Here is a 22,936-nt window from a genome sequence, read left to right as displayed (position 1 = left end):
ACCTCCAGTACACCCTTGTTGAAAGCGAGTCAATCCTCGGCCAGAAGATCCTCCTCCTTGGGCTCGGGCTTGACTGGAGTCAGCTCGTCCTCGTCCTCCTCAACCACAACCTCCTCAGCAACCTTCTTCTTACGTCCGCGCTTCGTAGGTGTAGCTTCTCCCTCGGTACCAGCATCACCCTTGGCCTTACGCTTACGCGGTGTCGGGGTTTTCTTGGGACCAACCACATCGCCCTCGTCGACACCACGAAGAGCAGCGAGGTCGGTCTTGAGGGTGCCCTTGAGGCGGTCGACCATGATGCGACAGGCGCCGACGGACTTGCCATCAGGACGGGGCGCGTTCTGTTCGGCTGTTAGTAAAGAAGATGATAGAGGGAAGAGGAGGGTACGTACGGCGAAGTCAAGCTTGACGTTGGAGAACTCGACGAGATTGAAGTAGTATGCGAGCTATGGTTTGTTAGCAGTGGACAAAACGATGTCTGTGATGTGATGTGGAAGCGGCACTTACACGTTGACGGTCAGTCCAGCCCTTGCCCTTGGCTCCCTCGGTGTCTGACATCGTGAATTAGTGTCTTGTTGTTGTTGTGTGATGTTGTGTATCAATGTAAGGCAGAATGTAACGGCAAAAGGACGGTAGATGTGAAGTTCGTGCTGCGGTGTGCGAGAGTGTAAGAAGCAGGAAGACGGAGAGCATGCAGGATGTTTATATCTGGAGGCGCAATTGTGCTGGTGAGTGCGGTCTTGGCATGTGTTGAAACGAGGTGAAGGTGAGTGCAAAAGTTACGCGTGCATTAATCCAAGTCGGGAGATTGCGACGCTTCAGGGAGTGAGGGATTTAATCGGGGAGAGCATGTCAGCGCGACATATGGTTTTAAACACTGGATTCTTTGTTGAGTGAACTTTCGATGTATGTGCCATATAGAGGCTGACGATGCAGCCAAGCAAGCCCATCGAAATACCCAATGCATGCCGTGAACCTATTCCGAACGCCAGACGTTGATGTGCGTTACAAAACAATCATGTCAAGCGCCCAAATATATGCCTCCAATGACGTCGTAGTACCGCCTTTGACGCTCAGATGTCATCAGCCTCCTTGAGGATGTCGTCGTCATCCTCATCCTTGACCTCGTCCTTGACGCCCTCATCCTCCATTTCTTCCTCAGCCTCAGGAACAGGGACCTTCTTCTTAGGTCGTCCGCGTCCCTTCTTGGGAGTGACCTCGGCGTCGTCACCGTCCTCATCGGCCTTGACCTTGCGCTTACGAGGGGTAGCGGCCTTCTTGGTAGGGGTGCCTTCGGCGGGACCAGCAAGAGCAACTCCGGCCTTGATGGCATCCATCTCGGGCTTGAGAGCGTTCTTGGTCTTCCAGATCTTCTGCTTGCAACCGTTGACGTTGCGGCCCGCAGGAACAGGAGCGATCTATGGCACGTTAGTGGGAAGAAAGTTATACTTGGACAGTGAAGAGAAGATACGTACGTTGAAGTCGAATGTTACGTTGTTGGCCTCTATGACGGTGAAGAGGTAGACAAGCTGATCATTGTTAGCATTGCAGTTGCGCGAGGGCATGGCCGCAAACATACCACTTCGTGCTCAGTCCAGCCCTTGGGAGTTCCTTCGGTCGACATGTCGTTTTCTTGTAGAATATATTGTCGTTTTAATAGGCGTTCCTTCGATGTGCAAGATGTTGTCGTGATAGCGGCGAGGTAAGGAAGAAGTAACAGCGGTGGAGAGAGAAAGGGTGAGGTGAGAGCACGAAGGACGTTGATATCCGTAACGAGAAGACTGCCAAGCGGGGCAAAATCCGTCCTCACCGTAAGTTCGTAAAGAGTCAACGCGGCACGTGGTGCTTCGTGCAGTGTGCACCATACGTGGTGAAGGTGAGTCAGTTGCTCACGGCAACGCGATAGCCGCCTTATGGATCGTGTATGCTGTGCCGATTCGACTCGATGGTTTTCAAACAAGGAAAACCTCCAAAATATAAATTCTTCAAGCTATCACGATGTATTCCATAGGTATGCGACATGCTCCACTGATTACCTACCCTAATTTGATGGGCACCCGGCGTCGAGAGACGATAGCAAGGATCAGTCTCGATGAAAACCATCAAATATCGCAGATGCACTTACATGTTGTGCGATATCTTCTGAAATGGCCAGATGTAAATTGAAAGACGAAGTTGGAGTGAAACTGACAAAGTGACCAACGAAGATGCAGCCCAGAATAGCAGAATGTACAATACCTACCTGGACAGTGTATAAGAAGCCATACCCAAGCGAGCTTCCCACTGTCGCAAAGAGATGTTTGCAAGTGCCCAATTGTCTATAAAAGTCGTCTCCATCCACAATGTCTTTTCAAATGGTGCTTGGTATGGAACTTCCTGTCTCGACATCAATTTTTACGTCCAAGCACTCATACCATACACAACGTCAAGGCTGCGATATCAGATCGTATCATATCTAATAACATTGTGATGACCTGTTAAAAGACGAGGTATCGCCCTGGTCGAAAGCCAAAAAACACCCCATACCCAAAACAGGCAGTCAAACACGGCCACACACTAGCAGCTGCCAGCCACCTCAACCACCAAGTCGTCCCGATTCGACCCGCTCCGACCATCTCGCATACGGCGATATGCGAACCATTGAATCAGTGCGTACCGGTGGATGTGGGTCCGGAGTAGAAGCGGGCCTTCCCGTGCGTCGATGAGCCACCGCATGCGGCACCGAGGCTGGCACGGGTCTGTGCCTACTATAGTTCGAGGGGTTTTGATAAGGGTTCGCGTGCTCTACGGGATTGGTCGGGTTGATAAGAGGAGATGTTCGAGGCGTGCGGATCGTCTTATCGTCTTACTGTATCTTTGTGAGATCAGACGGCGGATGAGGGGTCGGACAGTGAGGGGGTCCGCGTCGGGGGGCTGTTGGGCGCTTTGGGTACTCTCAACAAATACTCTCCTTGAGAGTTATGCTAGCTATCCGGTGTGACACTAAGGTGAAGATAGAGACATTGATCTTGGCCGCTTGAGGTCACAGAAACGAAGTCAGGGAATTGCAAATATTGTCCATAACATATGTATTGTCATTCCAGTGCGCTCAGCTGCACCAGGTCGGAGGTATCTAGGTGTACTACAGGTCATCGTGAGAAGCGATTAAATGTAGTAGGGTATCGAAATCCGTCCAGCCATCCCACAGAAAAGGAAATTTTGTGACCCATTGCCCAGTCTAAATGATATCAAGACCGAAAGAAGAAAAAAGGTAAACCTAAGTGGCTAACCCTGACGCCAAAGAACATGTCGACGAAGTAGAAAGCTACAAGTGAGCAACACCGTTTGTGACCTCAGCGACACCGACGGTGGTGCCGTTCAACTTTTCACTTGCGTAAAGTTGTTGAGAGACCTTCTTGTCGAAGTACTTGGGCTCGGTGTATGGGTCGTACATGTTCTTCTTAATGTAGGCGTCGAGCTGCTCGTCGGTAAGACCACGGAGCTCGGTAGCGCGGTCAACACCGTTCTTCTGAGCTGCACGGATGACACCGCGGGTTACGATGACGGAGACTTCGCGGATGCGGCGGATGTCGGGGTACAACCAGCCATCGGCGCGCTCTTGCTTGTTCAATGAAGTCGACAGTGATTCCGCAGAAGCGTAGATCATGTCTTGGGTGACAGAGACGGCCTTGGAGATAATGGCACCAAGTCCGATACCAGGGAAAACATACATGTTGTTTCCTTGGCCAGGGGTGAGCATCTTTCCGTCGAACTCCATTGAGGGGAAGGGAGAGCCGGAAGCAAACAGGCAGCGTCCCTCAGTGGCGACGACAGCCTCCTCGAAGGTGCACTCAGATTTGCTTGAAGGGTTGGAGAGAGGGAAGATGATGGGGTGGTTGTTGAGCTTGGCCATCTTCTCAAGGATGTCCTTGGTGAAGGCACCGCCGATGGTCGACAGACCCATCAGGATAGTGGGCTGTACGTAATCGATAAGGCGGCTGAGCGACTGGTATTGGCGGCCGTTGTTGTCGTCACGAGCAAAGAAGACCTTGTGCTCGGCCAGCTTGTCACCACGGTCCAGGGTAACGAGACCGTTTGAGTCGACGAACCAGAACTTGCGCTTGGCCTCGTCCTCTGTCAAGCCCTCCTTGATGAAGTACTCAACGATCTGCTTGGCAACACCAACACCGGCACTGCCAGCGCCGAGGAAGATAGCCTTGTGGTCCTTGGCGGGAACACCAGAAGCCTTGACGGCGTTGATGAATCCACCGACAATGACGGCACCAGTTCCCTGGACGTCGTCGTTGAACATGGCGTATTGGTCTTGGTAGCGTTCTAGGGCGGGGAAGGGGTTCTTGAAGTCCTCGAATTGGATGACGATGCTGTCACACGATCAGTTTCCTGAAAAGAATACGGATGTAAAATACATACCTGGGCCACTTGTCGGTAAGGGCAGCCATGAGCTCGTCAAGGAACTCCTTCTCCTGCTCAGGAGTAACCTTGGGCATGCGAGATCCCATGTAGAGGGGGTCGTCACGGAGAGCCTTGTTGCTGGTTCCGAGATCGAGAGTCAAGGGCAGGGTGCTGTCTGGCTTGATACCAGCGCAGGCGGTGTAAAGAGCGAGCTTTCCAACGGGAATACCCATGCCGTTCACACCAAGGTCACCAAGACCCAAGATGCGGGATCCGTCTGTGAGAACGGTGATGTCGACCTGGTGCGGCCAGTTGTCGAGGATCTTGCGGAGGTTGCCGCGGTCGCTCCAGGAGAGGTACATGCCCTCGGGTTGTGTCCAGATTTCGTGCCATCGTACGCAGGCCTCGCCGACGGTGGGGGTGTAGATAAGGGGAGTCAGTTCCTGGGTATGTTAATTCATTGCCCTAGAGATACTACTGAGTTCTCACATACTTTGATGTTCTCTCCGAGAAGACGGTAGAAAAGATGTGGGTTGGTAGCCTTGAGGTGAACGAGGTACTGGAACTTCTCAATGGGCGCCGTCTTCATGGCAAGGAGCCTGAGGCCTTGGTTGGGTCAGTAGTGATATTTGGATAGTCGGTGTTTGACATACATCGCTCGCTCTGGATGTCGTAGCTCTCGACGGCGGGGGGAGTGAGGCCGTATGTGCCCAGGGTCCTGCGGACGTCGGGTGTGTAGGACAGGTCGTAGTCACCCGAAGTGGTGCTCAGTTGGCGGGCCATGTTGGGGCGTGTGGCGGAGGGCATGTTGTCGTTTGCTATAGTGGCCATACAACGAACGAAGGAGGGTTTTTGGATTGAAGAACGGAGGCCTTGGGCGGGAGCCGTAACTTTTATAAGCGGTCTGAATCGCTGCATTGAAATGAGCTGAAACGACGCGTCGGCAATTGAAAAGGAATTAGGAAGACAGCCCGCCTGGGGCGCGGAGGATGGGGGGCTACATAACAAGCAGCCTATCGGAGGGGTCAAGGTTCCGCAACAGTCAGTCTGTGAGGAGATCCGTTCTCGCCGTCAAAGTGTGCCTGTAAAGGAAGCATGGACCAGCCCGTTGGTGACTTTTACGCGAGTCCCTTCCCCAAGTTTACTATCTTGCCGCGTGCACAACTGCAGCTTCAACACTACACTCAAAACAAATCATATCGCATTCTAGGACACTCTGTCACCATTCCAGAGTCTTCACAGTTTGTCTTCCAGAATTTTGCTCGAATCCTGAGGGATGCCGATGCTCGTCGTGTCACAGCCACAGCCACCGGGTAGCAGGGGTCATGACTGGACGTGCATACGAGTCGGGAGCAATCGGAACGCCCATATTTGCCTTGACGGAATGCCGTAGGATTCTTCCATGGGCTTCAATCTTCGTCCGCTCACCTTCTGTGCTATCTTGCTTTTGCCGGTACTCTGACCTAGCTGGAAAGTAGCCCGAACGGCTCTCACCCGCGCCCTCGTCTGTGGTATACCGCTGTTTTCTTTTGGTCAACGACAGCATGCCCGTAGCCCAATACCGCGCTCGTTGCGAGGTCAGGCATCGAGGCATTTTATTTCCGTAGTCAATGCGCAGCGCCGCGTTGCAACAGCGTGCTTATTATTAATCGCGTTGATCTTACGGGAAATGTCTCATGGCCATTCGCCACATGGTACCTTGAAGTGCTGTCGCGTTACTCAGGTCAAGCGGCCCCGATGGACATTAGCCACTAATAGCCAGAAGCCATCACCGTCTACTCCTTCGCGGGTCCGCACCGGCTCCATGAAAGCACACCGCGACCCGACGATTGCTAAGCACTACGAGCGGTGTGTCTTTGTACCGCAGACGGAGCCGCTGAGGGCAACTTTTTTTACGCACACGGTACACCCCTGACTGTTCGCTAACGGACCGTTGGTGCCATGCCAGGGGAAGCGCATGCAGCATCCGATTGCTTTCGGCCCATGTCTGCGACAAGAAGAATGGGCGCCTCGACGAGTAGTCGACTGTCTATATCCGTGATATCCGGATCGCATCTCAGTATCGGAAGTCCGATTCAATGCACGTTTGATCTCCTTTGCGATATGGACGAGGTCTCAGACCCTATACTTGCAGATGCGACAGTGGATCACCCGCGCGGTTGTGTGGGGAAAGCTTGATGGCTTGGGTAAGGTAGCCGCCCTAGGGCTCTGCGCCCAGTTCCTGCTCCTCCGAGAATTGGGGCACGCGACTCCACAGTCCACAGCACCACGGGATGTTACGGACAACTTTATTGCAATTACCCGCATCCGATATTCACATCCACATCCGCGGAGGCTGGCTGACGCAAGTATCAATTATCGACAAAGTGGCTAATTATCAATGGATTGCCTCCCTTGCAGCAAACCTGCGACTGTCATGCAGCTGTCAACCTTGGAAGTCTCACCGTCTCTTGACACCTGGAAAGCCATGGCGTGCGAGTCAGCATCGTACATACTAGATCTGATCCAGCACACGCATGAAGCCCTATGGTCGGAGCAAACTAGCATGGGTAGCAAACTACTAGTCTCTGACAGTCTCCGATCTCCTAATATTTCTTCCAGAAAACAGCCTTCGTCGCATCTTGGGAATTAGACAGCTGCCTGCCACCTACCTAGGCTTCTCGCGCTCCACAAATTCGATGGGAAGCCAAGGAATCTGCATACAATGGTATGCATCTAATCACTTGATCTACCTAATTATTACAATACTACTGGCTTCTTACACAGACTGTTTGGGATGGTCGTGTGTGCCAATCGCACGCGATGTCTAGTTGACAAATTTGGAAGGCTCTCGTGTTCTTGGCAACACAAAGCCCGCTGTAAAACGACAACACGATCAGTCTACATAAGGCATATGTCTAATGAAAACCTGATTCCAGAATCTGGGAGCCTGATTGAAGAACAATGAGGTCCATCTATCAGCTGGCCTTATAGCTGCTTGCTATGACGCGGCGACGCACGGAGACACTTCCGCGGGGCTGTGATGGACCTGTGGTAGCTGTGAGCCTGTTCACGATAGCCGTAGTATTCGAGCTGCTATCAAAGCGGCTAGGTCTTTCAGCCGGAGTACGCTCCATCATTCTGAACCGGCTTCCGACGACTGCTTTTCTGTACCTTTTTTCGACTACATTTCAGAGCTAGAGAGTGGCTTACCTCGGCATCGGTTTGCTTTTGACCCCCATTATACGAACGCAAGAAGACATTCAGGATAATCGCCGTGTTGGTAATCTACACGCTTGGGTGAAGTTTGCTCATATCGCAGAATATGGAACTCATCAAAGCCACGTGCTCAAGAGTGATGCGCGAACCATGGGTGCCATAGGTTGGGGAATGACACCCGCCCATGTAGCCTTGGCGCATATGTGGAGCCGCGGGATCGACGAACGGCATGACGTCGAGGCGCTAGCTTCCCTCGTCATCCTGATCAACGCGTCGTTTGGGAGCCTGGAACCTTGGTACAGCTTCAATGTAACCTCTGCCAGAGCTCTCACCACTTTCCATCAACCACAATTGCACTCCACTCCACGTGAAAGTGACACAAACTATCGCAATGTCACTCTCATCATGCTTCGGCTCGCGCAAACGCGACGACGACCAGCGTCCTTTGTTGCCTCAGGTATGTCAGCTCAACTGTCTGCAGCGCGACGCGTACTAACACCGAACGACAGTATCGCGATGATACAACGCTCCAGCGGGAGGTGCACCAGAAGCTTCACTCGTACCAGATGCTGCGGGCGCTTTCCATGGGATTCATGCCATCGAATGAACAAGTTATCATCAACCTTCGCAGCTTGCTCTCTGCAGACGTCCTAAACCCAGAGAATCCGGACTTGAGCGACTCAGGACGCCTGGTTGTCAAGTTTACGAAACAATGGCTTCATCAGTTCATCGACACGATGAACCACAAGAACAGCGAAGACCAGATTCAAGACTTCCTCTGGTACCTTTCCAAGTCCAGGATCTCTGTTGACGTGGAGGATATCGCAAGGCGAACGACACGGTCAAAAGCAAAGGCGGATGCTACTGCAGGTGCGTACTCACAAATGCGTCTATATCTCATTCACTAACACGGGAGCAGCATACCAGAGCCTCCAAACCGTCGGATCCCTCCTCCTTACCAACTCAGACTTCCGCATCTTCCTTTCTGATCTCCAAACCGTCGGACGCGAAGTATTCAGAGATACCGCATTCACACTGTCGAACGTGTCCAAGAAGGCTGCGAAGAAGATTGAGCCCTCACAGGCAGAGTACAAGGCGCTTAAGGAGCCAGGCGCTGACGAGGGCCCTCCGCCTTCGGCCGAGGATCTGGGTAACGATGTCGCGGAAGTAGCCCAGGTAGTTGGAAATGGTGTGGCCAAGGTTGCTAAGAGGGCAGACGTGAGTCTGGGACAAAAGCTACAGGGTGACGAGGGCGAATCTCTCATGTTCCGCCTGAAGAAGACGGTTACAAACCTGAGGCAGAAGAGGGACTACAACGACTCCGTCTCGGTGCTGGCACAGCTCCTGAAGCGCTACGCTTTGGTGTACTCTCGCACGGTCGAAGATGCCATGGGCACGCTCGAAACCGACATCGACACGAACCCAGCGATGGACAAGGCCGTCAGGAACTTCTGGACATTCATCAGCTCGTTCGGAGATAAGCAGGAATGGAAGAAGCTCGAGGACGCCTTCCACCAGGTCTTGGATCACTCCCGCAAGGATCCAGAATTCGAGGATCTGCTGACTGACGTTGGCAACTCCCTTCAGAAGCTGCTCACCGACCCCGACTTCTTCGATCACGTCGACGAGAAGTTCCAGGAACTCCGAAAGAAGGCCCAGGGTGTTGGAAGCGAGTCTTCGCTCCGTCGGGATGTCGATGTGTTCTTTGAGCAGGCCCAGCGAACGTTCATGGCCGTGACACAGGATGAGGACATTGCGAAGATGATCAAGACAAGCACGAGGATCTGGAACATCTTGTCGCCTATGCACAACTACACCAACAGCGAATTGGTTCAGGACGCCATCAACGTCTTCGTTCCTCTCGGAATCCAGGCTATCCAGTACATTCCTATCCCCCGTCTGGAGGTCTCCACGCCCGAGATCGACATGCTCCTCGAGAACCTGATTATCGAACCCGGAAAGACCGTCAACCACACCTCCTTCCTGCCTTTCCGCTTCAAGGTAGAAACATACAACGACTTCGAACTCCGCAAGGCCCGCTTCCGTGTGGCGTCAAAGGCTACTTCCAAGTTCACAATCAAGATTGACGGTCTCTCGTTCCGTGCAGATGAAGTCGGCTTCCTTCTTCGCGCACACTCTGGTCTCCTCCGTCTTGCCGATGAGGGTATCGCATCTTTCCAGCTCGACGAGCGCGGTATCGATATCCATCTCGACGTCGAGGTCGGCAAGGAGAAGCTAGAACAGATTCTCACCCTCAAAGCCGTGCGGGTCCACATCCACAAGCTCACCTACAAGCTTCGCAAATCCAAGTTCAGCATCCTCGGCTGGCTGTTCAAACCGCTCCTCCGCCCCATCGTCCGCAAGGTCATGGAGAGGCAGATGGCCAAGGGTATCGCCGACGGTATCCATGCTGCCAACCGCGAGCTGATCTTCGCTCGCGAGAGGCTCCGAGCTACGAGGATCTCGGACCCAGACGACCTCAAGACCTTCGTCAAGGCTGTCATCACTCGTCTTACACCCGCCGACGATCCAGACGTCTACACGAGGGTTGGTGTCGATGCACCTGGCAAGGGTGTATTCGCTGGCAAGTATGCACCTGGTAGTGTTGTCAAGCTGTGGGAAGAGGAGGGTCGTCGTGCAGCGGAGCGCATCGATGACTGGGATGAGGGTGGCTGGAGGAACGACGTTTTCGACCTACACGCTATGACAATGTCTTAGGCGTTTTGTTGCATCTCTCACGATCGGCTCAATTTGCAAGGTGTAATTTCCTTTTCGGCATGGTTTCATGGGTTTATGATCGTCTCAAGGCCAAAATGTTTTCTTAGCGGTAAGAGCATGGTTTGCTCATATGCGTGTATACGATATCCTAATGTAGTACATGATCCATTTGATAGTTTTGATACAAAGGTGTCAAATCCTAATAATGACTACAGGTCCGCTTCTAGGCAGACATCTAATTCATGAAGGCCCGCTCAAACAGCGTTATCATAAAGTGCACCAAACTCTGACCGCGAGTTTGATTTTTTCGATTGCTAAAATGGTCTTTCTTTCCAAATGGGAAAAGCTTCTAGCCTTCCCAACTATCCCTCACAAATCAGGAATCCCAACTACTCTCTTCCCGATTCACCTAGAAGGGAGGCAGGTAGAAGGGGTATCCGCCGTTCTTGATACGGAAGACGCTAAGCAGGAAGCTGTACATGCCGAACAAGACACCGGTCCACAGGAAAACGGCGAATGACTGTGCGCGCGGGTCTTTGATCCTGGGAACCTTGATGGCGAGAGAAATAGCAGCAAAAGCGAGGATGCCGTAGATGGCAGCAACAATCTGCGACTCGAGACCGTACTGGCTACTGAAGCCTCCAGCAAAATAGTTCATACCACCCTTGCCGTCACCAACAACATACGGTGTCTTCCTAATGTGGTTGAACATGTGGCCACTGGTAAAGAGAAGCACGGCAATGAGGCTGACGGCGGCCCAGAGGTTACGGTTCTGGAGGATGGGAATGATATATGGCCAGGCGACTGAGATGGCCGTGATACCTCCGAGGACGATGACAGTTGCGGAGATGTAGAAGACCCAGTCGATGGGGCGGGAGACGGAGGGCTTGGGCACGTCAGCGGGGAGCTGGCGCGCGATCCAGGCGTGGATTTGTTCGGCTTTCTGGGGTCCGGCGGTGAAGTCGAAGCGGACAGGTGCGGAGTCGACCTTTGCGTTTGCGCCGACGGTTGGGTGGAAGTAGAGGAGGACAGGTGCGGTTTGAAGCATCATCTATCCATTGTTAGTTCTGGAGAGCTCACAGTAGAGGAACAGGGAGGTCTCACCGACTGGAAAGTGTTCTTTCCATCAACAAAGTCCAACGTGCCGAACACCAGTCTCGTCTTCCCATCTTTATCACCCTTCATCCAGCTCTTGCCCAGCAAATCCCACTCTGGCTGAAAGTCCCTGCAGAGCATGCATCCGAACCTCGGCTCCAGCGCAGTCAAAAGTACAGCAACGCCATAATCTCTCGGAGACTTTGTCAATTGCGCATAACCGGCGTCGTCGAGCTTGAGCGGATGGCCCACGGAAAGCGACTTGGCGCGGGCGTCAGTGAAGCGGTCGCCGGTCGATTTCTTGGCTGCCAGAGCTGTAAAGGGTAGCAGCGAGGCCGTGAGGAGCTGTAACCACCGCATTGTGTCGTTTGGCGGGTGGAGAGTTGGTGTGCGGAGCTTTGGTGGGTTGGACTGGTGCTTGGGAACGTGGCCTCGAGCTCGGAGATGCGGCGTGCGTAATGCCAAGGCCGACACCTAGGCAGGGGTGCGCGACAGTCGCGTCTACCTAAAGCCCCACCACATTCCGTCCTACATCTACACCTAGCGATACACTCGCGCATCATTGAGCAGATATTATACCATGGTCGCCACTGTCGAGGCAGATATGGACATCAACTACGAGATGAAGGATGTGAGTGAAAGACGGCTGGACCCTGTTCGGCTGCCATGTCTTAGACCTTCTACTAACCCTTTCAGCTCCAACATTCGCTGCGGAACGCGACGCTGGAACTCAGTCTCGAGCGGAGTAAGCATTCGGTCGAAGCGGTAGTCAAAGACGAGGAGATGCGGAAGTTGCGAGTCGCCCAGTGCCTCCTGCAAGACGAGAACAGCGACCTACACGAACAACTCGAGGATGAGCAGACGCGCTCCGACGGGCTAGAGGCATCACTCGAAGAGGCCCTTGCGCAGTTGGACGAGCAACGAGCAGAGGCAGAGGCAGCACAAAACACCATCCGCACCCAGGCGCGGGAAGTCGCGAATCTCAAGGTAAGCACGTCCGGCCTATCGATCATTGCGCTATTTGCTTACTACTCTTAGGCCGAACTCAAGGCTATGGAAAACGTCACATCCGACTCCAACAAGATACTTTCCGACAAACTCGCCCTCTCACGCGAAATCTCATCACTACGCCCCGAAGTCGAACACCTACGCGCCCAGGTCGAAGCAAACACCGGCCTGCTCTCCGAAAAGCTCGCATTGCAACGCCAGATGACCACGCTACAAGTCGAACTCGAGAACGAGAAGCGAACCTCCGCCCGTACCATCGCGAAACAGGGGAAGAAGATGGAGCAGGACGAGGACCTCCGCAATGAGCTCGCAACGGAGAAGAAGGACCGGATCAAGGCTGAGGCCGGGCTTACAAAGGCTGAAAAGGCCATGGAGAAGGTGCAGGCCGATCTGGAGTCGCAACAACAGGCCACCGAAAGTCTGCAGGCCAAGGTCGAGAGCCTGTCCAAGAAGGAGGCCAACAAGGCCAGCAAGCGCAGTGAGGCCCAAGATGCCGCGATTGAGCAACTCCGCGAGGAACTACAACAAGAAAAGGCCGCACGCCTACAAGCCGAGAAAGCCCACAAAGACACCGCCGCCCGCGATGCTGAGATCGAAGAGCTGCGACAGGAACTCGAACAAGAGAAGCGCGAGCGTCAGAAGGCGGAGAAGGCATCGAGGAAGGGTTCGCAACAGCCCGACGATCAAGCCGAAGCTGCAAGGAAAGAGCTGGAAGAAGAGAAGCGCGAGCGCAAGAAGCAAGAGAAGGAATACAAGCAGACCTTGGCCGAACTCCAGGGCAAAAACGCGGTTCTCGACGACAAGCTGAGCGCCTTCCGCGAGAAGCTGCGAACGACCAAGGAGAAGTTGAAGGAGAAGGAAGCCGAGCTTCAAAGGGTAGACCGGGCGCAGACCGCACCACCTGTTAAGAGCATCGCAGCTGCGTCTAGCAAGCCCGCAAAGACTGCTCGAAAGCGTATGGCCGCCACCGCTGAGCCAGAGACTATGCTGGGTACACCAGGAGACGGCTTCCCTGCGAAGAAGGCGAAGCGCGGCACTTCGGTCTCTGCCATGGGCGATACATCCACTTTCTCACTAACGCCATTCCTGAACAAAGCTAGCAATATAGCACTTGACAGTCCCATCGTTGAAGAAGAGGAGGAAGAAGCCGAGCAAGGCGAAGAAGAAGCTGCTGAAGAGCAAGCTACTCCGACAGCGCCTCCCAAGAAAGCCCTCAAGAAGACTGCCCAACCCAAGGTCAAGGCCCTCGCGCCATCAGCATCGAGCAAGGCAAACGCAAAGCCACGCAAGAAGAACGCTGCCCCAGTCCTCGAGATGGTCTCAGAGGAAGCATCTGAGCTCTCGCACAACACATCCGAGAACGCACCCGTATCCATCCCGACCAAAGACGACGATGGCCCATCCAAGAAGTCCAGCAAAGTCAAGCCTCGCAAGTCACTCATGTCCTTTGCCACATTTACCGAGGAACCCGCAGCGGAGAAGAAGAAGAAGCGCAAGCTTGGTGCAGGTGCCGGCAAGACACTCTTTGATTCTGAAGATGCCGAAGACGCTGCGCCCCTGAAGCCTGTCGGTCTCAGCAAAGGCCTATTTGCGGCGAGGGCCCTGAGTAAGAATGTGTTGGGTAAGCAGGGACAGGGACGCCCCATTTCGGGCGGATTCAACATGATGAGTGAGGAGGCGTTTACCTTCTCGCCGCTCAAGAAGGATCGAAGAGGGGCGAGTATTTTGAAGTAGAGGAGAGGGTTTGGGGGTTCTGAGGTGCTGTACAATACTCGTTCGGTGCATATTTGGCGTTTGGTATCAAGTATTGGCATTCATTAGACTTCAGGTTATATGCAATACATACATTACAGTTGCATCCTACAAGACAGGAGCAGTTCAAGATACGATATTCCATAAGTCTAGTTAAGGAATACATACAGAGTTCTGTAGGACGTCCAGCAGACTGAATTCCCGTGAAGACGTCCACGCTGCTACATTGCACTTTTTCGAACACTTGAGAGAGTGTCGTATGCAACACGCTAGAACCCAATATCTTGTTCTCGAACTAATGTTGGTCTGCAAGTAGGCCAAACGAATGGACCTGGGCGCTTAAGTACCTTGAAAGCCATGTGCGGCGCGGAAACAGGACCATAGCGCTGGGGCGTAGTAGGCGCACAGTATATATAGGCCGTACTAACTGTGCCTCTTCAAGGCGAGCATACAACACGACCCCAAAACAGACCAACATCAAGGTCTCCCCCTGAGTAAGCCGTTTCTCGATGGGTCCAATGGAGTTGGAGTAAGATTTCAAAGAAGGCATTGTCTTTGTAGTCGAGCGCCTGATTGGGCTGTGCATTATTCCCACACCACTCATCTCGAGATGAGGGATGAGGGAATTGATGCTCACCGGCGACCTGTAACGGAAATGCGCAAGGCAATACGGAAAATGCGCAGACACTTCGTGAGGGAATTACAACTCGCTCACGGCGCGCCGAAATCGCTCGTGAGCGATATCTGACCGGTGCGGACCGGAGTACGAACTCATGAATGCGAGGACATGCACTTCGTACACGGTGTAGATAGTACCGCCGTGGCGCACCCCTTGTCCAAATGGCTGCAAGACGACTTAGACGCTGAAGCCATCCAGAAGGCAGAAGAGACAGCTCACAGCTGTGCCGCAGAGAGTAATAGCCAGCACCAACACAAGTGCGATGCCTCACGATGTTTTCCCGCGCCAGCGCGCTTACAAGATCGGAAATAACTCGTCTACTGTCAAGCCAACTCACCAGCCTCCTCGGGCGTTGTTAGTCCCCTTTCAGATATGGCCTAACATCCGCAGCCGAGCCTTCGCCACGAAGCCCACCTACAGGGCTGAATCCGATGGCCGGGGCACTTGTTGCCCGATCCACGAGGCGCGTGATAATGCCGAGATGGCTGAATTGGTGTGCTTATCGAATGGCCAGATCGCTGACGTCGGACATGTTTGAGCACGCCCTCTGTATGGCCCGTTTGCATATATCGAGTGTGCCTTGAGCGTATTTGCACGTCACGAGTAGACCCGAAGGGTGTGCTCTGGGCTTGGTTCCCGACTTAGCCGAGTGCGGGAGGCCTTGGAGGTGCGTGGATGTTGTGTGACGGGAATTCGATGGGTTTGTGTCAAACTGCAGAAGTGCGCGCTGGTATGGGTATAGGAAACCAAGGTCAATCAATGTGTTTGTCGCTTCATCTCAAGGATCGTAGTGAGCCTTACAGCAGGTGGTAATGGATGCGCATCCCACGCTGTCGTCAAGAGTCCTTTTGGTCGCATGCGATGGTAAGACAGGTGCGCACAGCCCCAAGAAGTGGCCACACACTAGCGTGACAAGGGCATGGGCACGAGCAGGGATCGAGCTAAGCTAGCTTCCCCGCTCAGAATGCATGGTGCTGTGAATGCAATTGCCTGGGTGCATATAAGCCAACGACACCCTGTTGTTGTCGAATAATGTCCCTCACGTATCCTTCTACCATCGCCGAGTCTACTCATTCTTCTTCCAGACCCATTCTTCACGATAACGATACCGTTAACAATCAACGTACTACCGCAACCATGAGCGACGTCAACGGAAAGGCACCTGTCAATGGTGGCACTCAGTCACCTCGCACTGCCGAGCCGGTTATCAAGGTTCAACCACCGCGTCGAGAGGATCTTCAGCCTAGCTATGCGAGGGTTATCCAGCCTGATGATGCTGATGCTGACACAAACGGCTGGTACGGTGGCATGGTATGTTTACCTTAAATCCATATCCCATGCGCCACTCTAACATCCATCTAGATCAACACCCTAGGAGGCTGCATCGGTACCCTCGGAGCCATCCCCTGCTGCATCGTCTGCCCCAACCCCTACAAGCCCGTCAACCAAGGAAACGTAGGTCTCGTCACAAAGTTCGGGCGCTTCGCCCGCGCCGTCGACCCCGGTCTCGTCTACGTAAACCCACTATCCGAGCAACTCGTCCAAGTCGACATCAAGATCCAGATCGTCGAAGTCCCCAAGCAGGTCTGCATGACCAAGGACAACGTCTCCCTTCAGTTGACATCAGTCATCTACTACCGCATCACCTCGCCCCACAAGGCCGCTTTCTCCATCTCCAACATCCGCCAGGCGCTTGTGGAGCGTACGCAGACGACGCTGAGGCATGTTGTTGGTGCGCGTGTGCTTCAGGATGTGATCGAGCGTCGCGAGGAGATTGCCCAGTCAATCCGTGAGATTATCGAGGAGACGGCGCTTGGATGGGGTGTTGAGGTTGAGTCGATGCTCGTCAAGGATATCATCTTCAGCCAGGATCTGCAGGATTCGCTCTCTATGGCTGCCCAGAGCAAGCGTACCGGAGAAGCCAAGGTCATTGCTGCGAGGGCTGAAGTTGAGGCTGCCAAGCTTATGCGTCAAGCCGCCGACATTCTCAGCAGCGCTCCAGCTATGCAAATCAGATACCTCGAGGCTATGCAAGCCATGGCAAAGTCCGCAAACTCCAAGGTCAGTCCATTCATACTCTATTCATCTAGACTTCCGCTAATTCCCGATTAGGTGATCTTTTTGCCGGCAAGTGAAACCCCTATACACGCTGTATCTAACACAAATGCTGACTTCTCTTAGGCTCAAAACCAGACTGTCCAGAGCGCGCTTGCTCAAGCCGACTCCGTCGGCGAAGGACCAAGCTCCCACGGCGCCAGCCCAATGGGCGTGCAGAGCTCGGCAGCTCAGGAATACGGCGGTAATAGCCACGGCTTCCAGAGCGCCATCAACTCGCATGTCATTGAGAACATGTAAAGAACTGGCTTAATGACAAGCTCCCATTCTTCTCTGTATTCATGTTGCTTTTTGGTTTCTTGGTTTGGTAAGCGATGATTACGGATGGATGGATACGACAAGGCAGATTGATGAGGGTTTGATGATGGACTTGGGCATTTTGGTTTCCGCGTTTCTTGATACCCTATTCCGGCAGCAGTATTATCGGTTCACTCGCTACTCGTTCTGATAGACACTTTTACGATAATGATAATGCCTGATTATATCCAACGAACTCGTCACCTTCATGTGTGCCTTAGGTGGTGTCAGAATGCCGCATACGAGGAGGAATGGGAGGTTGAGTAAAAGACATGGCGTGCCTGGGAGATATACATGTCATCTGGCGAGGATGACAGTAGAGTATACAAACCAATGTACTCGTTACACTGGACTATCTCTCCATCTATCGGTCCCCCAAAAACTCACTGTCGTCATCAACCCTCCTGATGCCTTCCTCGATAGTCACCGCCAAACGACTGAAGCATGGCTCGCGCTGCGTGACCTCATCGGCGCCAACACAAAAACATGTTAGCGCCAGCTACCAAGCATATATAATCTCTGCCTTCTGACCTTTTCTCCTCTTCTCGACACCCTCAAATGCATGAGTGACTCTCCAAAAAGAGTTGTTCGTTCGTAAATGACTTTTGGAAAGTGAAGTGGTTGGCGATGACATGAACGTTTTGCGCCAAAAACAAGTTGGCTTGTGGCTATGTGGCGGACACGATGTGACTCTGGGTGACTCGAAACCAACACTCGAAAGCCATGTCGAGTCCAAAAGTGAAGTTTCATATGTTCATTCATCTACTTCAGCGTACTGTACCTCTCCTCGACTCTTTCCAAATCATCCGTTCACCAGGTTATGCCACCTTGTATACCCCAAAACGTCCAAGCTTACATGCCATGGTCGCTCACAAACGCACAATGCTTGGCTCCAAAACATGCTTTGATACAAAGGAAATTTGAGATTTAAAAATGGAATAGTAATAACAGAAGCTCCAGCTCCCGCAAAATGATCAACAAGAATGGAGGGAAGAATAACAGGGTGTCTGACCAGAAACACGGACTTATGAAGGAAGAACACTCTTGTCGGTCGTTCCATTCCCGTTCCCTAGTATCGGCCGGGCCTCTTTCTGTTGTGGTTCGCCATATGCCCACTTCGTCGCTGCGTTGACAATGTTTGCGCATACTGGGTCGACGTGCTTGACCCATAATGCCGCAGTTCGGTATAGGATGTAGTAAAAGACCGCGATGGCGATAAGAATGTGCGTCGTCGATCCACGTTGAAGGTCCTGTTGCTCTCCCTTCTCGTTCCTTGGCGGGTTCATCGCGGAAGGTAGGTAGATCATCCAGGTAAGCACAGACTTGATGAAAGTGTTGTGCAGCAGGTATACAGGGAAACTGACACGACCGAGGAAATTAAAGACAGGCGACGTAAGGAGTTTGCGTGCGTTCCTCGAAAAGAAGATTCCCAGCAGGACAAACGCGGCTCCCAGGTGGTCCCAGTATCTTCGGATATCCGTCTTATCGGCGGTCAGGCTGTGCATGATGGTGGCCATCGTGTGCGACCAGCGTGTGTTCTGTGCCGAGTCTTGGGGAAATCCAGCCATGAACATGCCGCAAATTATCATGATGGCGGGGATGGGGGCGGGGAGGACGGAGGTGGCGGCATCCTTGTAGTGGTTGTGCAGCTCGGCTACGAACATGCCCGTGACGATGTTGAGACCCTTGATGGAGCCAACTGTGAGGTCTGCTCTAGTTAGCGATTGCCCAATTCGTTTGCTGGCCGGAACTGTACACACCTTTGCCAACTTGCCAGAAATACATGTACATGATGCCGTAGATGATGAACCGCGCTTTCGGTCGCACCAAAACCGTAGCAAGCATGGTTGTATAGACCATGAATGCGCCTTCCAAGAACATATGCAGTGTCCATTGTGTGCCATCGTACTCGTCCCAGCCGGTTGTCCATGTCTCTGTTTGCGCCCTGAACAGCGACTTGAAAGCCATCCACAGCGTAGGCTCCTGTCGGTGCCAACCCTGCCGTATCCACTGCGCATCGACGTGCTTCGTCATATGGTATGCGTTCGTATTCGCCATGAACCAGGTAACGATGGTCGCCGCCATGGTGGGGAGAATCAGCCTTCCTGAGCGCGCGAGCGCACTTCGTGCAATGCCGTGGAAGGCAGCATCGTGATTTCCCTGGCGCGACTTGCTAATCGGCCCAATCGAATTGACGTATCCAGTTACGAGGAAGAAGAGGGCTACGGCGCTACGACCTCCGACGGCGAGGCGGAAGAAGGGGAGTTGGAAGAGGTGCGGCGCGGATTTTGCGTCTGCGGCGGGCTGGTGTAGCCATGGTACAAACGCAGTACATAGGTGACCGCATACGACCATAAAGGATGCTATGCCTCGGAGGCCCTATAGCACACTGTTAGCCCCAGTTACACGACTGTGCTTGTGACGGCGGGTACGACTTACATCTATCCAGTTGGCGTCGCGAGGAGGCATGGTGAGAGAATGTAGCGTGCAAAGCCAAAAGAAAGTCTACTATTCAAGGAAGGTGAGGATTTAAGAACTATAGTATGTGCTCAGGCGCATTGCCGTGGCTTCGAGACTTGCTGATGCGTGCCCAGGTGGCTTGGAAGTTCCGCTGGTGCCGAATTCCGGGTACCAAGAAGGCGAAGAACAACGGCGCTCGTAATGATGGAATCGCTGCAGCAAAGCTCAAAACGGACGGCAAAGAGGGGAGCAGAGGTCAAAAGGAAGTGTGAGTGTAAACCAGCGGTTTGGCCTTGAGAAGCCAATGCACCCTGGCCCTACCGGTGGGGGCTACATCTTTTCAGGAACGCGCACCCTGCAGTAGACGCGGCTCACTGGGCAGATGCTGGACAGTTGGATAATGCCAAGAGAGGCTATCGGGAAGGTCACTTTAGCACTCTCCTTTGGCACGCCATCAGTGGTTTGCGGGCGCGGCAAAAACCCCAGGTAATGCTTGAAATTGATGGCAAGACTCTACCACAGATCACCCCTGAGCCGCAATGAGGTTGGTGCTCATGTCGCGTGCCCGGGCAGATGAAGCATGGAGCATGAAGATGGAGGGAAACGGCATCCCGCGCTAACAAGCTGCATCTGTGGCCTTTACAACTCCATCGCGTAGCGCTCTCCTGACGATGGTCCCTATATCTGGAACTCTCCGCTGGCGGATGTAACACAGCCATTGCAGCTGCACTTAGCCATGATCGTCCGGAACCGTTCCTTACTACAAGACCAAATTTAACGCATGTTACGAACCACGAGGCGAACATTCAGCACTCCGCAAAGCCAACTACCCGCGTATCCGGATCACGATAGCGGTACCACTGCTCATCGGCGCATGGAGGCGTAAGCTAGTGCGACGCCTCGTAGAATCAAGCACACGGAAGAACGTTTCGTTGTCTTGGCGGGCTGACGTGGAGGGCCGCTTTAACCGAGACTGCAACCCCTGAGCCAAGTTAGGGGTCGCTGCAACGCATCGTCATTTGCCAGAGCGTCCGTCTCCGATAGAGTGCCGTTTCACACCTGAGCGGTAACAATGTGTTGTGTGTCGTGACAATCGCGCGGCAAACCTGCCAAGGCCTCACCGCGCATGCAGCTGCGTATACAGAACGAACACGTCTTGTTACCCAGATGAATCTCTCCCTGTGTTCGCGCCCTTCTCGCGATAACTCGATTACATTCTCGTAAAATTGCAGGGCTACTTGGAAGAACATCTTTCCACTGTCACGATAACCATGAGTCAGATTTCAAGAAACGCCTTCAGCGCCTCTGTCATTGCACTCCACCTGCCTTGCCCATCGTAGCGTGTGGCAACTGCTCGAAGCCGCCACCCAGGACCGCAGGCAGCGTGCTTGCCGTACCTGGCGTTGTCTTCGCCCACAACACCCCAATCGAGAAGCCGGACGCGTGCTCAGGAGCGATGACATTGTCATTGGCCTGACACAAGTTGGTTAGCAAATATCGGTATGCATGGCTGTTTGCCGGATCGAAGAGCCTTACATCAACAAGCAACCAATGTAGCTTCTCCTGCAGATACGTTCCAACGACATTCTCATCCATACTGCGCAGTTCCCCCATGCGCATCCGGTCTTCCAGCGCTGCTGTCAATGCGACCACGCCATTGGTCTGCATCTCTGTCTTCTCCTGGCCAACCGCGTTCTGGAAACCTGCATATCCAACGAACCCAGGCTCTGACATCCATGCCTGAGTATTCGCAGGTCCGGCGTTGATGTTCATATCTGCGTCCAAGAAGACGAGGACCTTGGAAACACCTCCAGGCCCCATATGTTGTGCGCGTATGACGGCGGAGTACTGGTACTGGGAATCGCTGCTCTGTGGACTGGCGACATGCTGTTCAGCGCGTGCGGTCTCCCACGAGAACCGTGGCGTTGCATTCACCCCGTACAGTGCGTTCACTCTACCAACCAGAGTGTCGGTTGCGGAGAGCCCGAGGAACTCAGAATACGTGGAGCCGAAGATTGTGTGGTCGCGAACAGAGGCTGAGGTCCAAAAGTCGCCTGCTGTATTGCGATGAAATGGATAAAGAGCTATCGATATCAGCGTCATACAATATCGAGTAAGCGGTCCAGGATGCACTCACGTGTATTTTCGTCCGCTTCTGAATACGGTGCAGTCGCGAATGTCGGCCAAGGGTTGACGTGACTCTCGACGAAGCTATCCGGATGAAGGTCTTGCCAGATGGCAAGCAATCGGTCGACGTTGCTACAATAGTCAACACCCGACTAGAGTAGGTTGCGCGGTACTTACGTATGAAGCAGCCAGAAGATAGGATCAAATGCAGAGTACGCCGCATCGTACATATGACCTCCACGACCAATGGCATTATGCAAAGTATCATGTACCGACTCCAGACTATTCGGGATGGCGCCCTGAGCATCCGTTTCCGCCATGCTGTTACTGACGTCGAGATAATTTGCTTGCATGCCCAGCATCTGGTAAGTCTGCTGCATGAGGTTCACCCGATTGCTGTCCAGAGACTCCGCTACAAGGTCGTTCTGGGATTTCGCACTTACGGCCATACTAGCCGGGTGTCTCTTTGTCGAATTCCAGAGTATCCACGGTACACTCTTGAAGTCATCAACTGGCAAAGGATGGAAGTAGTAAGCGTACAGCGGATTCGGAACAGACATTGTGGTCGTCGCCTCCCCATTTGGAACTTCAATCTCGACCGTTTCCTGTTGTACGATCGCAGGGAAGGAGCTTGTGTCCTTGGGCGGTACGGCAGCGGCGTCCCAATACGGCATGCGGAAGGTGCTTAGGGCATTGTACATTCTCTCCCTCGCTTCTCCCACCGGAAACTCCGAGATTGCTTGTTGAGCATTGGAGTAGAGCAGTTCCTTTTCAGAGTCAGTGGACCGGATAATTCGCAAGTCCCCTTCCATACTTCTATGAGGCCGAGATAGGGTCTGTGCCAGGTGGGAAACAGGTTGCTGCCATGAGCACAGTAGCCGTTGCTTCCGTTCGGATGTTTGCCAACGTCATCCCATGGTATGTAAGGCCGGCCGTGTATACCTGGTGTCGATTAGTGTGTCACTATCTGGTTACATGTTGCATATGATAGTGACAGAGCTTACCTGCGATCTGATAGTAAGAGAACTTGTCGTATTGACCTATGCTCTGCAGTCGCCGCAGCCCTAGCAGGTAGACGTTGAACTGATCTTTGTT

The 22,936-nt window shown here is 53.3% G+C and overlaps 9 protein-coding genes across 9 annotated transcripts; 3 read left to right on the top strand and 6 right to left on the bottom strand.

The window, feature by feature from the left end:
• Nucleotides 1-29: 29 nt before the first annotated feature.
• J4E87_001035 (uncharacterized protein) lies at nt 30-558 on the bottom strand (the record flags this gene model as incomplete). Its single annotated transcript, XM_049372684.1, has 3 exons — nt 30-341; nt 393-446; nt 508-558. The coding sequence occupies 3 exons, from the start codon at nt 556-558 to the stop codon at nt 30-32; spliced, it is 417 nt and encodes a 138-aa protein (XP_049237342.1).
• A 515-nt stretch (nt 559-1,073) lies between these two features.
• Nucleotides 1,074-1,624, bottom strand: J4E87_001034 (uncharacterized protein; the record flags this gene model as incomplete). The annotated part of the gene is made up of 3 exons (XM_049372683.1): nt 1,074-1,418; nt 1,476-1,529; nt 1,580-1,624. 3 exons carry the CDS (start codon nt 1,622-1,624, stop codon nt 1,074-1,076), a joined length of 444 nt encoding a protein of 147 aa, XP_049237341.1.
• A 1,680-nt stretch (nt 1,625-3,304) lies between these two features.
• On the bottom strand, nt 3,305-5,175 carry J4E87_001033 (uncharacterized protein; the record flags this gene model as incomplete). Its single annotated transcript, XM_049372682.1, has 4 exons — nt 3,305-4,361; nt 4,411-4,835; nt 4,886-4,998; nt 5,046-5,175. The coding sequence occupies 4 exons, from the start codon at nt 5,173-5,175 to the stop codon at nt 3,305-3,307; spliced, it is 1,725 nt and encodes a 574-aa protein (XP_049237340.1).
• A 2,806-nt stretch (nt 5,176-7,981) lies between these two features.
• On the top strand, nt 7,982-10,308 carry J4E87_001032 (uncharacterized protein; the record flags this gene model as incomplete). Its single annotated transcript, XM_049372681.1, has 3 exons — nt 7,982-8,047; nt 8,100-8,460; nt 8,510-10,308. The coding sequence occupies 3 exons, from the start codon at nt 7,982-7,984 to the stop codon at nt 10,306-10,308; spliced, it is 2,226 nt and encodes a 741-aa protein (XP_049237339.1).
• Nucleotides 10,309-10,717: 409 nt separating this feature from the next.
• On the bottom strand, nt 10,718-11,763 carry J4E87_001031 (uncharacterized protein; the record flags this gene model as incomplete). The annotated part of the gene is made up of 2 exons (XM_049372680.1): nt 10,718-11,359; nt 11,413-11,763. 2 exons carry the CDS (start codon nt 11,761-11,763, stop codon nt 10,718-10,720), a joined length of 993 nt encoding a protein of 330 aa, XP_049237338.1.
• Nucleotides 11,764-11,983: 220 nt separating this feature from the next.
• J4E87_001030 (uncharacterized protein) lies at nt 11,984-14,145 on the top strand (the record flags this gene model as incomplete). The annotated part of the gene is made up of 3 exons (XM_049372679.1): nt 11,984-12,034; nt 12,100-12,390; nt 12,442-14,145. 3 exons carry the CDS (start codon nt 11,984-11,986, stop codon nt 14,143-14,145), a joined length of 2,046 nt encoding a protein of 681 aa, XP_049237337.1.
• Nucleotides 14,146-15,979: 1,834 nt separating this feature from the next.
• On the top strand, nt 15,980-17,197 carry J4E87_001029 (uncharacterized protein; the record flags this gene model as incomplete). Its single annotated transcript, XM_049372678.1, has 4 exons — nt 15,980-16,153; nt 16,205-16,903; nt 16,955-16,969; nt 17,024-17,197. 4 exons carry the CDS (start codon nt 15,980-15,982, stop codon nt 17,195-17,197), a joined length of 1,062 nt encoding a protein of 353 aa, XP_049237336.1.
• Nucleotides 17,198-18,279: 1,082 nt separating this feature from the next.
• On the bottom strand, nt 18,280-19,609 carry J4E87_001028 (uncharacterized protein; the record flags this gene model as incomplete). The annotated part of the gene is made up of 2 exons (XM_049372677.1): nt 18,280-18,962; nt 19,015-19,609. The coding sequence occupies 2 exons, from the start codon at nt 19,607-19,609 to the stop codon at nt 18,280-18,282; spliced, it is 1,278 nt and encodes a 425-aa protein (XP_049237335.1).
• Nucleotides 19,610-21,022: 1,413 nt separating this feature from the next.
• Nucleotides 21,023-22,653, bottom strand: J4E87_001027 (uncharacterized protein; the record flags this gene model as incomplete). The annotated part of the gene is made up of 3 exons (XM_049372676.1): nt 21,023-21,771; nt 21,852-21,973; nt 22,019-22,653. The coding sequence occupies 3 exons, from the start codon at nt 22,651-22,653 to the stop codon at nt 21,023-21,025; spliced, it is 1,506 nt and encodes a 501-aa protein (XP_049237334.1).
• Nucleotides 22,654-22,936: the final 283 nt, after the last annotated feature.

The sequence above is a fragment of the Alternaria ethzedia genome, assembly GCF_023757985.1.
Source record: "Alternaria ethzedia strain BMP 0044 chromosome Unknown scaffold_2, whole genome shotgun sequence".
NCBI classification, from domain to species: domain Eukaryota; kingdom Fungi; phylum Ascomycota; class Dothideomycetes; order Pleosporales; family Pleosporaceae; genus Alternaria; species Alternaria ethzedia.
Note: the sequence above shows the minus strand (reverse complement) of the source record. Positions and strands in the feature narration are given on the sequence as shown.